Source organism: Musca autumnalis, unplaced genomic scaffold, assembly GCF_047663935.1.
Source record: "Musca autumnalis isolate F117 unplaced genomic scaffold, ASM4766393v1 scaffold_1, whole genome shotgun sequence".
Classification (NCBI taxonomy): Eukaryota; Metazoa; Arthropoda; class Insecta; order Diptera; family Muscidae; genus Musca; species Musca autumnalis.
Genome location: NW_027411644.1, coordinates 192,787,139 through 192,802,107, shown reverse-complemented (window position 1 = coordinate 192,802,107; position 14,969 = coordinate 192,787,139). Strand labels below are relative to the sequence as shown.

At 36.4% G+C, this 14,969-nt stretch overlaps 1 protein-coding gene across 16 annotated transcripts in view; it reads right to left on the bottom strand.

Annotated features, from left to right (window-relative positions):
• The window catches only part of Cow (Proteoglycan Cow), a 530,300-nt gene that overhangs the window by 39,284 nt on the left and 476,047 nt on the right, over positions 1-14,969 (bottom strand). For all 16 annotated transcript variants that reach the window (XM_073959338.1, XM_073959336.1, XM_073959344.1 and 13 more), the window contains exon 7: positions 7,705-7,880. In XM_073959338.1, coding sequence (XP_073815439.1) covers positions 7,705-7,880 — 176 coding nt within the window. The remainder of the gene's footprint in view (positions 1-7,704; positions 7,881-14,969) is intronic.

Below are 14,969 nucleotides of genomic sequence, written 5' to 3'. Positions count from 1 at the left end.
AAACTACGTAACTTTTTGGCAGTTTTGTTTTCTTCATCTGAAAGAGAAAAATATTACGAAGTTTTGAGGCCGTCTACGAAACCCTGTTTTTATTACAGCATTGTGGGGTGCCAACTTTAGCTCGAAAACGAATAAACCAATTGTCATCTGAAAGAGAAAAATATTACGAAGTTTTGAGGCCGTCTACGAAACCCTGTTTTTATTACAGCATTGTGGGGTGCCAACTTTAGCTCGAAAACGAATAAACCAATTGTCATATATTTTTGCGGCCGATTTCGAAAAAAACACAGTTTATGCTGCAAACAAAATAAAATAAATTGTTCCAATCCAACGCTCACACTAAGGCAATATTGTTCCGATCGACTTAAAAATTTGACTACATATTCCATGATATTTATACATTCTATTTTTTCTGAAATTTATACACATTTTGAACATTGGTGTGGAAATATATGAAGTTTTCGGGAACTGAAAAATTAGCACACGATGAGATTTCGTGCATGAAAATATTCTACAAAAATGTTGCTAGGAATATTTTATGTAGGGTCGGTCCACTAGGACAAGAAATCGATATTGCCATGTGTTCACTTCTTTATCACTTTTACCCGATCCTTTCCCATGAAAACTATGATTATATATTTCATTGAATTTCGCATGTGATTGTGTAGAAAACTCGGATACACATGAACTATATCTGTTCCTGGCGGACAGATCCGCTTATTTGAATGTCTGCATCTAAAGCCCTCATCGAGTATATAGAAAGATGACATGTCATCTAAAAATGATGAAACAATGTCTCCAAACTGAGATATAAAGCTATTTTCTCAATGATGGTGGGGGTCAATGAAAAAATTCATTATGTCATAAGTCAGAAATTTCAGCTATGGGATCCTTTGGGGTTCTCAATTGTGGCTTTCATTCCGAAAAGGAATTTTTCCACCTATAGATCTTGAATTCCATTTTGTGCCACAGGGTATTCAGTAAGATTTCCCATAGAGACCACACTGTCTTTAATAGAAGACAAGGATGACTTCTCATAAAACACTGGATGAGAATACCAATAGACTTCCGACGAAAGAGGTTACAGGTCCAATCTTAATTCGATTGTCATAGAGCATTACTTTTGTTTGCAAAAATGTAAAGAATCAATTGGATCAATAAAATCGTCCCTTAACTTAGTATAATATACCATTTGCATATATGTTTTCTTATACATTTCTTTTAAAATAAAAAATTATTTTTAAAAAGATGTTCTTGTTCCAAATTTTATGTTATACTTCTATAACATGGAAAAAATTTTGCCCGGAGTCGGAGTCGAGTTATTTTTTTCGACTCAGACTCCGACTCCGACTCCAGCAAAATTGCTCGACTCCGACTCGTAGACTCCGACTCCGACTCCGACTCCGAAACCCTGGTGAGCACTAAAGTCACTTAGCGCTAGTCGGTTATTTTCTTCTAATAGCGAATTAATGTCGGTCATATAATGCGGGGCGCAGGTATTCATCGGCGGTATGTACTCATTAAGCATCTCTACCTCGGCAGTAATATACCTTACTGCAACCCCCATACTTTCCATATATGGGTCACTAGAGTCAAGTTCGACACGGACCAAAAGAGCTCAGAGCAGATTTATTGTCCATGGTGAAAAAAATATATGAACACAAATACAAAATTCTTAGGTGACGGTGCCTGTCGAAGATTTATCCGAGACAATCCGGGGCATAGAAGCGGCCGCCGTGTATTGACAATTCTTAGTAAATAAGTTATTTTTCCACTAAGAACCTTAAATGTCAAATTACAGCTAATTCGGTGGGAAAGCGTACGTAAAAACTGAAAAATAACTAAAATCGGGCCGTACCGTCCACAATTGTTTGTAGATAAATATTTTGTTCGCTAGGAACCCTAAATGCTGAGTTATTGCTAGTTCGGTATGAAAATGCTGCTAACGACGTCGAAGTACCTGTAATCGGGTGATACCGTAATAAAGTTTAGTTTTTACTTCTTTGTTGTTGTAAATATTCACTCAGTATTGCTATATAACGTGGTTATATAGTAATAAGTTGCCGAAAATTATTATTATTATTGCGTTTTTAAGTGTAATATACTTTTGTTGAATGGAGCGTAACTACAAATGTTCCGTGATGTTCAGTCCAATTTTTGACGAAGTAAGTTGGACTTCCTAGATTCCAAATAACCAAGTTTTGGCTGCAACTAGCCGCAACTATTGCCGCAAATGCATGGAAAATGTAACGTAAATCCTCAAAATACCCAAAATCAGGCGGAGCTTTATCAAAACGTAAACCTATGACCACTAGGGTTATGACTTTTTGACATTTTTCCTCAAACATGATTTCCTGTAGCAGGGATGAATGAACTTTTGCCTATTAATCACTATGCTATCGTTTATTCCATTGAAATATAAAAAAAGTTCACGCACAAATCGATTTTTAAAAAATAATTTTTTGAAAAAATATATAAAATGAAAAAAATTTTTTTTTCAAAAAATTATTTTTTGTTGCACGAATGAATAAATATAAGCCTACTAATAACTATAATAACGTTTATTTTCTCAAAATATTATAAAATTGTTCCACAAACATCGCCTACGGGACAAGGGAGACTTCTCTTATATCAACGAGTGCACCCCGATTCATATTAGCTCAATGTTGAGGTACCTACTGTTGCCCGAACGGCGTGTCCTAAGATACCACTTGTAGAGAACTTTTACATGGCTGAAATACTCAGGAAATTTCGCCAACATTGCTGAGGGGTATATTGCCACCGTTGAAATTTTTGATTTTGCCTGACCGGAGAATCGACACCACGACCTTTAGCGTGCAAGGCGGGTGTGCATACCATTGCACCACGGTGGCATCTAAGCAAGTGTAAATATTTGTTCGAATTCGTAAAAAACAAGTAAGAAAGTATCAGTCAGCTGTGCCGACAGTGATATACCCTTAGCGCATGACCTAAAGAAAATAAGCAAACACAATACATATGACTTATATAGGGTCTTTTGTGTTTTGGCCAATTTCTCAGGATGTATGGATTTGTCCCCGAAAAAATTTAAAAACGATGCCAGAAGGCACTTTTTACAAATTTTATGTGGAGGTGCTCGAAGAACTGGACCGATATATTCCAAATTTCAACCTGATACATTTATTTATTTATTTAGCGTATGGATTTTTTTTATAAAAAAAAATTACAGAGTTTGTTTTGATTTTATGTATCTACGGATTCAATGTGTTTAGCCAGTATATTACGTCTGTTGAAAGGGACTGTACTTCCTCAATATTTCCTGGAAAAGATAGCACCGGACAATTGTAAATTATGTGGTCGATCGACTGGGTTTGGGCTCCGCACACGCAGCTAGGGTCGTCGGCGAGACCCCATCTATGTAGGTTTTCCATTGTTCGGCCTATGGAAGAGCGGAGTCGATTTAAATTACACCAAGGTTTGCGTGGTAGATCGAATTCAGTTGTTCTGTTTTGTGGGTTGAAAAGAGGACTGCGACCCATAGAGTTCCACTGCGATAGCCAAGCAGTATGTGTATTAAAATCTTCGCTGTGTAGCTGTTTGGCTAGTATTAATGGCGATTTTCTGGATTTCAGCCTGGATTCATATGCTATTGATAAATCTCGATTGAGGGGGATGCTGGTATTTTCGGTGATTTATACTCCTAGAGAATAGCGTGTTTTCTTCTTAAGTTTGGAGGTTGAATGTTCGATAGCATTGGGAGCCATTCTATCGGTGTCGATTTTAGTGTCCCTGTTATCAATCTCATGGTAGAGTTTAGTTGGGCGTCAATTCGTTTTACGTGGTGACTGTTGAGCCACACAGGTGCTTCGTATTCGGCTGTTGTGTATACCAGAGACAAGGCAGATGTTCGAAGACAGTTGGCCGAGGCACCCCAATTCGTTCCTGCGAGTTTCTGGATGATGTTGTTTCTAGATTTGATTTTTTGGGCTGTTTTATTAAGGTGTTGTTTAAACGAAAGGGTTCTGTCAAGGGTTATTCCCAGGTATTTTGGATTGAAGTTGTGGGAGAGAACAGACCCATTGAGGCGAACTGTAAGTTTTTTCCTGCATCAATATGCGTGAGGTGGAAGCAATATACTTCGGTTTTCGATAGACTGGACTTTAGTCTCCATCTTCGGCAATAGGATGAGATTATTGATAGATCATCTTCTAAAGCCTTTTCCAAAACATGAAACTTAGAGTTTTGTACTGCGAACGCCATATCGTCCGCGTAGATGAACTTGCGGGAAACAGTCTCAGTGAAGTGAAGGGGCGGTCGCTGAGGAGAGCTGATATAATGTTACAAATTCTAATGCACGGTATGATCTTATTTAGTTTCAGCAGGAGTCCTTTTTTCCATACTGTGTCATAGGCAGCCGACAGATCGACGAATGAGACCGCTGTTTTTTGCATTTGGTCAAAACCATTTTCTATGAAATTCGTGAGTGTTAGTTCTTGGTCGGTGCAGTTCCTACCTTTTCTAAATCCAGCTTGTTCAGGTGGGATAAACTTCTCTATTTCTTCATCCATACGGCTCAAAGCCTTTCAAATAACTTTAGGCAGACTGAGAGGAGGGCAATCGGACGGTAGCTCGAAGCTCGAAGTTATTTTGCTGATTTGCCATTTTAGTTCGTGCCGTCAAGGTTTCTTGGAGCTTTTGGTCATTGTCTCAGGAGGTAAAGGGCCGCAAAGACAACATGTTGAAAAATTCAAAACGATCCGAGAGCAGCTCTCAAACTTCACTTGTGTGGGAGGTACCCGAAGGAGTGGACCGATATAATCTATATTCGAATCCGATCTATATCTGGAAGGAATGCAATGTGCAAAGTATGGGCCAAACCGATTGCTTCCTTCGAGAGTTATGGTTCACATAATTTTACAGAAAAACAATTTTAACTTTTGTGGGGTTCACCGGTATGGACTGCGAATTTAAACTAAGTTTGGGCAAAATATTATGAAGTTCAAAATTTGGTTCGAATCCGTTGATCCGTTCGAAAGTTATCGTGCCTACCAACCAGCCAGACAGATATACAGACGGGCGGAAAAAGCTAAATCAAATCCAAATTGTCTGAAACTAATTTCGTCCAAATATACTTGGAGTCTAAAACCTGTATTTCGATGAGGCACATTTTTGATCATAACAAAGTGTATATATTAGGCCGGGGCGATTTGAAAACCTTAATGGGCCCTTCGCGTTTCTGATTCCTGGGGTTGAACTGAGCAAAAAATATATCTACCGTGAAAATCGAGCCTCCCGATTTTGACTTTAAGTTTTGTATTGACGTTTTTTGGATATTTTGGCATATAACAGTCAAACCATTGAGATTTTCGATCCAACACAAAGACAAACATTGTAGCCAAGACAGTAATTGCAAACTCTCTAATACATCGCAAAAGCATTGGAACGCTCCTTCAGACAGTTTTGGCCTTAAGAATGTGCAAACTTTTCGGAAAATGTCGATAAATGACATTGTGCTACAAACTTTGACCCGAAAAATATTCAAGTGTTCTGATGCAAAATTATATCGTGTTGGGATCCATGCACAACGACAATGCCTTTATTTCGTTTGGGTCACTTCGTTTTATGTTTTTATAACGGTAAAAGTAGTGAAAATCTGGGTTTCTTACATTTTCAAATTTAAACGGACATATCTTCTTTTTTTCACAACGGATTTCTTTTGATCCTTCTTCCTTTTAAAGTGGTGAATAATGTCTTTTGAATAAGCTATTATTGTTTTTAATCGGTTAACAAATGGCTAAGTTATAGTGGTTTATGTCTGAAAACCCCCACAAAAAACCTATAAAGGAATTTCTCATAATTTTCAAAATAAATATTGAACAAAACAAAAAAACATTATATTTTTGAAAATTATGAGAAATTCCTTTATAGGTTTTTTGTGGGGTTTTTTAGACATAAACCACTATAACTTAGCCATTTGTTAACCGATTTAAAACAATAATAGCTTATTCAAAAGACATTATTCACCCCTTTAAAAGGAAGAAGGATCAAAAGAAATCCGTTGTGGAAAAAATAAGATATGCCCGTTTAAATTTGAAAATGTAAGAAACCCAGATTTTCACTACTTTTACCGTTATAAAAATATAAAACGAAGTGACCCAAACGAAATAAAGGCATTGTCGTTGTCCATGGATCCCAACACGATATAATTTTGCATCAGAACACTTGAATATTTTTCGGGTCAAATTTTGTAGCACAATGCCATTTATCGACATTTTCCGAAAAGTTTGCACATTCTTAAGGCCAAAACTGTCTGAAGGAGCGTTCCAATGCTTTTGCGATGTATTAGAGAGTTTTCAATTACTGTCTTGGCTACAATGTTTGTCTTTGTCTTGGATCGAAAATCTCAATGGTTTGACTGTTATATGCCAAAATATCCAAAAAACGTCAATAAAAAACTTAAATCAAAATCGGGAGGCTCGATTTTCACGGTAGATATATGGTCCAGTGGACTTTTTTGCTCAGTTCAATCCCAGGAATCAGAAACGCGAAGGGCTCATTAAGGTTTTTTTCCTTCCACACAAATCGCCCCACCCTAGTATATATACCCTCTTTAGCCTAAATGCTGAAGTTATAATAAGGGTATGGCTAATTTTACAGAAATTTAACTAGAGAAAGATGGATATGAGTTTAGTTCCAAAGCACTTTAATGGAGCGCATTTTGTGGTTGATTCGTGAAGATTCCTTTCCATGGATTTCTCGCTCAACATTAAAGCTGATTTGTCTGATTCAGTATCACTCAGAAATGTACTACATAAGCCGCTCAAAGTGTGAGGTAGTCTATAGTTTCATTACTTTTGTCCCTTCCAATGGCCATCATGCAATGTTTTTCAACAATTTCTAGGAATGGTATTACTCCGGGACATAGTAGATCGAAAAGTAATGCTATAACAAGACGAATTTTACTGCACCAAATAAATAAACAAACGTATTTAATGTATTCACTTATATCAGTTTTTTTCCTTTTTGTCAAATCTCCTACATATTGTGTCCAATCAGTTGGATATTATATTCATGTTGTTGACTTGCTTCGTTCCCTTCATATAGGTTACAAAAAACACACACATGTTAATGTTAAATGTCACTGTCATTTATTGTCCAGCAGTTGTTGATTTTGTTTGGTCCTTTTGTTGTTTGTAGTTGGTTGTGTCACAATTACTACTGCTGTTGTTGATGATAATGTTCTGCAGAGTCAACAACCAACCATTGGTGTACAATGTGTCATTGTTCTGTGTGGATTAAAAGTGCCAGATACAAGTGTGGTAAATATTTGTTCTGATGTTGACCTTGTTTATTTTTGTTCTTCATGATTATTGTGGTTGTTGTTATTTGTCTTTGATCTCTTTACAATATCAACATTACCATTTTATATGCATGCAATACATACATCCGTACATCCATACAAATGAGTAGAATTGACACAATTTACTTCACATTTTGCCCACATTGTTTGTCCATCAATAAAGGAGAGAGAACATGAACCTGCTTAAATTTGCTTACATCCTATAAATTAAGGCCCAACACAACAATAAATAAATGGTCTTGCAGCCATCTTGTCTTGACTGACTGAGGCATACTTGTCCAAAGTGTCAAATGTTTTATTCAAATCAAATACAAATCCGAGCAGATATCGTCTGGTGGTTGGTTCTACATCGAACGAATACTTACATCCATAATGGTATTGAATTCATTGTTGTTGCTGCTACTTATTATATTGTTGTTACTATTCTCTTTGTATTGCTGTTGTTGTTTTTCCTGTTGTTGTTCCATAGTCTTCTTATATTTGATATTGAAAGCATTCTGTCGTTCATTAAGACGTTGTAGACGTTTCTCATTGATATTATCTGGAAAGAAGAGATGCCGTGGAAAAGATATCATTAATGGGATTCTGATGTACGAAAATAGCTGAAGGTGAAAAGTAAATTAAATACTTAAGAGTTAATTACAAATGAATTGATATTTTCACCATAGTCAAGATAGACATAATGCAAAAAATATTTCAAAAGGAATTCCATTAAAATGTTATAAAGGATCGGGATAAATAAATACACAAATTCGAGGAAGAAATTCTGGGTGCTTCAAATAGTAGAGCGAAATTCATTAGAACAAGTAAAAGGGTAGCAGCCGGCTTTGCAGGTAATTGAGTGAATTGAGATTTTGATCTATGGCCAGAAGCTGATAACAAAATCTTAAATTATTTCTTTACTGTGTGACCTTTAAAATATAAAAAAAAATATTTGGGACATTTATCTTAACATTTGTGGAAGATCTGAATAGTGCTGAAAAATTTGATTTGGATTAAAGGGAAATCATTTTGAAAACTATAGTGCCAACCAAATATGTTTTTTGATCTTCGTACGATTTTTAGAGCTGTTGGAAGTATTGGAAGCTGCCCTCGAAAAAAATTATATCGCTGTGATCAGAATCGCAGAGAAGCCTCTTGTCCCAGTTGGGATGTTTGTAGAAAAATTATTAATCAAAATCTAAAAGACTATTCTCGATGAAAATGTCTAAATAAACCTCGAACAGACCTTTAACTGCACCTAAGCGAAAATTTTAAACTTTTGTGGGGAAGGTATCGGAAGGAGTTGTCCAAAATAGTCTATCTTCGAACTGGATTTACGTTGCAGAGAAATATTACGATGTGCAAAGATTGGACAAATTAAATTTTTTAAAGCATTTGGACCATTATTTCAGAAACCTTGCACTAGTCCGAGATCACAAGAAGTACATTTGGAAACAAATTTCACAACGATCCTGGAACTGGCGTCAAACTTCACTTAGGGGAAGTTTAGAACTGGTTGGTGATGTATGATATAGATCTTCTTAGAACTGCAACATAAACAAATTATAGCGTTGTAAAAAGGGCGGCAAAAATTTGCAAAAAAAAAAAAATCAAAACGATCCATGACATGTCCTAAAACTCTCTTATGCGACCATCGTGCCGCCGGTATAGTCCATATTTGTGCATTGACAAAATCGCATGATCCGATCGAGAGTTATCGTGCGTTCCACCCAGCAAGCCAGTCAGTACGGACCAAACCGACTCTAAATTTTCTGAAACGGATTTCGCCCAAACAAGCTTGGTTTAAATCCATTATTTTTATGAGGCACTGTCTTCTCATAAAACGCATTTTCTTATAATAGGGAAAAGGTTTTCTCATAGAAGACCATATGGTCTTCTCATAGAAGGTCTTCTACAACCAGACCGGAACGTATTCACACAGAATGACAGAAGATCTTATCACGGTAGACCAAATGGTCTGCACATGAAAGCTTCAGAAAGTCTTAAAATAAAGGCAATAATCTTTTTTCATATATGACCGGAAAGTCTTCTCATAGCAGAATAAGTCTTCTCATAGAAGACAGTATGGTCTTCCCATAGAAGACCAGAGGGTCATCTCGCAGAATGCTCCTTTCAGAAAAGACCACAAAATCAAATCATAGATGACCAGAAGCTACTCCCAGAGAGAAAGAGAGAGAGAGAGGCTACTCTTATAGGGTACCAGAAAGTTTAGAATACCAGAAGCACCTCTCATAGCAGACCAGAATATTTTCTACAGAAGACGAGAAGATCTTCTCAAGAAAGACCAGAAGGTCTTTTCATAAAAAATCGAAACCATAGATTACTAGAAAGTCTTCTAATAGAGGAATAGAAAATTTGATCATAGAAGACCAGATGGTCTTCTCATAAAAACTTCTCATAATCTTCTCTTAAATTAGTAAAAAAAGTCTTCTCATAGAAAAGCAGAAGTTGTTCCCATAGCAGAACAGAAAATCTTATCATAGAAGTCCAGAAGGTCTACTCATAAAAGAGCAGAAGATCCTCTCATAGAACAGCAGAGGACTTCTCGCAGAAGATCAGAAAAATTTCTTACGTACGACCAAAACGACTTCTAATATAAGACCAAAAGGACTTTTCTTAGGGGACCCAAATGTCTTCTCATAGGAGACCGAAAGCTACTCTGATAGAAGGCGAGAAGTTACTACCAGAAACAACCAGAAGTTTTGCGCACAGAAGAAAGAGGTCTAAGAAGTCATCTTAAAAGAAGATCGTCTCGTAGAAATAAAGAGAAGACAAGAACGCCTTATTATAGAAAAGAAATAAGGTCGTCTCATAAAAACCACGACGATCTTCTAAGAAGACCACTGGTTCTTCTCAAAGAAGACCAGACAATTCTGTCATAGATAACTAAAAGCTACTCCCGGAGAGGACCATAAGCTTCTCTTATAGAATAACAGAAAGTCTAGAATTCCAGAAGGTCCTCTCACAGAAGACATGAAGCTATTCTCAAGAAAGATCCGAACGTCTTCTCGTAAAAGATTAGAAGGGTTTCTCATAGAAAACCAAAAGGTCTTCTCAAAGAAAGAAGGTATATTCAAAGAGAACCAGAAAGTCTTCCCATAAAGAAACATAAGTAATTCTCATAGAGGACCAGACGGTCTTCTGATAGAAGACCAGAAAATCTTGGGATAGAAGACCGGAAAATCTTCAGATAGAAGACCAAAAAGTCTTCTGATAAAAGACGAGAAGGTATTTTCATAGAAGACTAGAAGGTCTTCACATAGAAGATCAGAAGCTTTGCTCATATAAGAGCAGAAGGCCTTTTCATAGAAGACCAAAAGCTGTTTTCATGGCAGACCAGAAGGGCTCTTCATAGAAGACAACGAGGTATTCTCATAGAACACCAAAATGTTTTTTCATAGAAGACTTGACGTTTCTCTCACAGAAGACCAGAACGTTTTCCCACAGAAGTCAATAAGGGCTTCTCATAGAAGACTAGAGGGTCTTCTCATACCGACTAGAATGTCTTCTCATAGAAGACATGGATCTCGTCTCATAGAAGCTCCGACCAGAACGTCTTTTCATAGAAGAAGAGAGTGTTTTCTCGTGGAAAAAAAGATCAGAATATCGTCTCATTAAAGACCAGAATGGCTTTACATAGAAGACCAGAATGTCTTTCATAGAACGCCTTTGCACGTAGAAGAACAGAAGGACTTCTAAAACAAGAGCAGAAGGTCTATTCATAGAAGACCAAAAGGTCTCCCATAGCAGAGAAGAACGTCTTATCATAGAAGTGAAAATCGTCTTCTCGTAGAAAACCAGAAAGTTTTCTCATAGAAGACAAGAAGGCGTTCAGATAGAAGACCAAAGGCTCTTTTCGTAGAAGAAGGTATTTTCACCGAATACCAGAAGGTCTCTTCATAGTCAAGAATAATGTCTTTACATAGAAGAATAAAGCCCATCTCATAGAACACCAGAAAGTCTTCACATAGAAGTCAATAAAGCCTTCTCATAGGCCACCAGAAGGTCTTCTCTTGGAAGACCAGAATGTCTTCTCACGGAAGTCCATAATGTCTTCTCATAGAAGACAGTTGGTTTTTTATCTTTTCTTAGAAGATCAGAGTATCTTCTCAGGAACGTCTGTTCATATAAGACCAGAAGACTTTCTCGTTAAAAACCAGAAGCTCTTCTCATAGAAGAACAGAACGTCTTCTCATAGAAGGGCCGAATATGTTCTCGTTAAAGAACAGAAGCTCTTCTCATCGAAGACCACAAGGTATTCTCATAGAAGAAGGAAGGTCTTTTCATGGAAGGCCAGAAGGTCTTTGCATACAATAACAGTAGGTGTTCTTATAGAAGAATAGAAGGTCTTCTCATAGATGACCACTATGTCTTTGCATAGACTCCTCTCACAGAAGACAGAATGTCTTCTCTAAAAAGACCAGAATGTATTTTCATTGAAGAGGATAAACTCCTCTCATATAAGATCAGAAGCTTCTGTCATAGAAAGTCAGAACGTTTTCTAATAGAAGACAATAAGGTATTCTTATAGAAGACCAGAATGGCTTATCATGGAAGACAAGAAGCTACTTTCGTAGAAGACCACAGGGTTATCTCATGGGAGACCAGATGGTCCTCTCATGGGAGACCAGAGAGTTTTCCCATGGGAGACCAGAGAATTTTCTCATGGAAGACCAGAGGATTTTCTCATGAAAGACCAGAGGATCTTCTCATGAAAGGCCAGAGGATCATCTTATAGAAGACAAGAGTATCTTCTCAAATTTGGCCAGAATGTCTTCTCAGAGAACACAATAAAACAATAACGAGGTTTCGTTTAGATTACTATTCTACAATGCTTTATTGACCTTGTTTACTTATTTACACAAGACTTTATTTCTTTACTAAGCACACAGCTTTACTCTATTCAGGTTACTATTACATGACACTGACATTTTTAATTCTCGTCGAGTACTCTCACTCGCGATTAAAGTTGAGCAAATCGGAGCTTTGCTTCTATTAGACAAAAGAACGATTTTCCCAAAATATAGTCGGATAGTGTTCCCTGTTTATCCATAACGGCGGTAAAATACAATATATGCTTCAGTGTGCCAGATTTATGTGTTTTTGTTTCTAATGAATGTTTATCTGTATTTTACTATTTCTGAAGTTACATAATATGCATTATGCATCGTGTCCTTAACTGATTAGGCTTAGTCGAGGACCATTATTTATAATATTTCGAGCAATTATCGCATGACATTTTATTTGATTTGAGAAATAATAACAAAATGACAACAATGAGATTTTTAAAATAAATAAATAAATTTATTTTTTAGTATTTCATTTGTGATACCTATTAATTTATGCACCTTATAAATGAACAAAAACCCAATGTCAAAAAAACTTAATTAAATCCACTTTTTTGTGAAATATTTGTAATAAATTACATGCAATCTGATCACACATTAAACCAGCTATATAATCGTTTAATTGCTGACATGACAATTAGTTCATATTTATTGCAAAAAAATATAGTTCAACAAAAATGTTTTAAATCCACAGGAATTTGCTTGATTGGCATTTAATGCACTTCAAACGGTTTTGTTTTTTTGCTATTAGAAATCTCCGAGAGAGATAGAGAAAAAGCTTTGTGCAAATATTTAATTTATACACCAATTGTGCGTGTGAAAATATTTAAAATGTTCTAACCATTGCAAAATATTCGTTGTTGTTTTTCATAGCTGACCATAAAAACCCTTTAATGGAATTTTCAAGAGCAAAGAAAAAAGTGGATGCCATGAACACAAAAAAAAAAGAAAAAATAACTAAAAATCGCAAAAAATATCTTCTGCAGAAAAATAACATAAAATGAACATGTATGTAGAAGCAAAAACATGCAACAGCGAAAAAAAGACACGCAAGAGATCGGAAGGAGAACTATTCAATTAACAAAAATCAATTAACCCGCATAGAGGTTACCACCCATTTTCATTTAGTTCAAATTGAAAAAAGAAAAAAAAAAAACATGACAATATTGTGGCAGTGGGAAAAACCTCCACACGAATAACCAAGAGAATAACCACAAAATTGTAAACAACAAAGTGCATAAAAACACTATAGATTGAAGTAAAAGGATATACGAAGTCCATTTTGGAAATTTCATAAATAGATTATAAGGAGCCAGATAATGGACGGGATACTATTGCATGTTTTTCTTTGAATAAAAGTTAGAAAACAATTTCACTTAAAGCAAATGTTGGTAAACAACTTCAAATTGGAGAGAAATACACGTTTCGACCACTTTGTGTAACAGTGTACGAGGCAAATCAATTAATCACCTGCATATACCAAAGAATAAGCTAGACAAATCAGACAAGGGTATAAATGAAATCGTGATAAGATCCCGCCCATGAATATGATAGGCCAGCATTCATCAGTAAAAATAAAGGCATTGTTCACAAATAAGTGTTAGCCAAAATATTGTTATTTTGCGAGGACCCTCTTCGGCGAAGCATTTCTTAGTGGCTGAGCATCAGTCGTTCGAAATTTGGCATATCTGCTAGAGAATATAGGAGTAAATGTCCAAGTGTCGTTAATTCTTGTATCGATAGCACAAGTCTAAGCACCGCCGAAAATTCAGTACGTCGTTTACTTATGAGAATGTTAATAAAATGCATAAATTAGAACAAGTAAAACATTTTTAAGTTCGGCAGGGCCGAACTTTTTTATCCTCCAGCGTAAAATATTCTGAACTAAAAATGGAATAATTCGATTCTTTTCATGTGGAAAATGTGGACATATGTTGAAAATTTTTGGTGTAGAAGTTTTGTGACCACTAGGAACCTCAAATGTCAAATAACAGACAACACGTGCAGCTAAATTCCTCAAAACACTTAAAATCCGCCGTACTATTATTTGGGGGATATACCAACAAATCGACCTATGCTGACAACTTATTGTGGAGAAGGTTTGTGACCACTACACTTATATGTCGGTTATAACAAAACATGGACCTATGTTGACAATTTTTTATGGTGGGAACCTCAAATATCAAATAACAGGTAGTCGGGTCAAAAAATTTAACTAAAATCCTCAATATACCAAAATGTGGAGGTGCCGTTATAACATGGACCTATGTAAATATTTTGGTGAAGAAGTTTCATGACTGCAGGTAACCTCAAATGTTAAATGACAGGTAATTCGGTAAAAAAAGTAGTTAAATCCTTAAAATATCTAAAATCGGGAGGTACCATTATATGGGCTATACTACATACTGTTGTGCCGATGTACCAATAAAACCTTCGTACAATATGATCTCTGTACCGTCTGAAGGGTGTGCAATCTCATAAATGTAGAGGTTAAACAGTTCCTGCCTTGGGAACTCCCTTTTTCCGTCTACGGGCCTTATTTCTGAATTCCATAAACGACTGGCTGAGGGATGCCAGCAGAGGCGAATCATACTGGCCGCTCGGCTTCAGTAGCGAGACCACCCGGCCAACTTTCCAGGCACTTGCCAAATATTCAACTCTGGGTTCATCCAGCTGCTGAATATTAATAAAACTGATATTCCGTGTGAGCCCAACGCTTTGGACGACTTTGCGCCTCGTATGATGTAAAATAGGTTGTCTTGTAAAATTTTAATGAAATA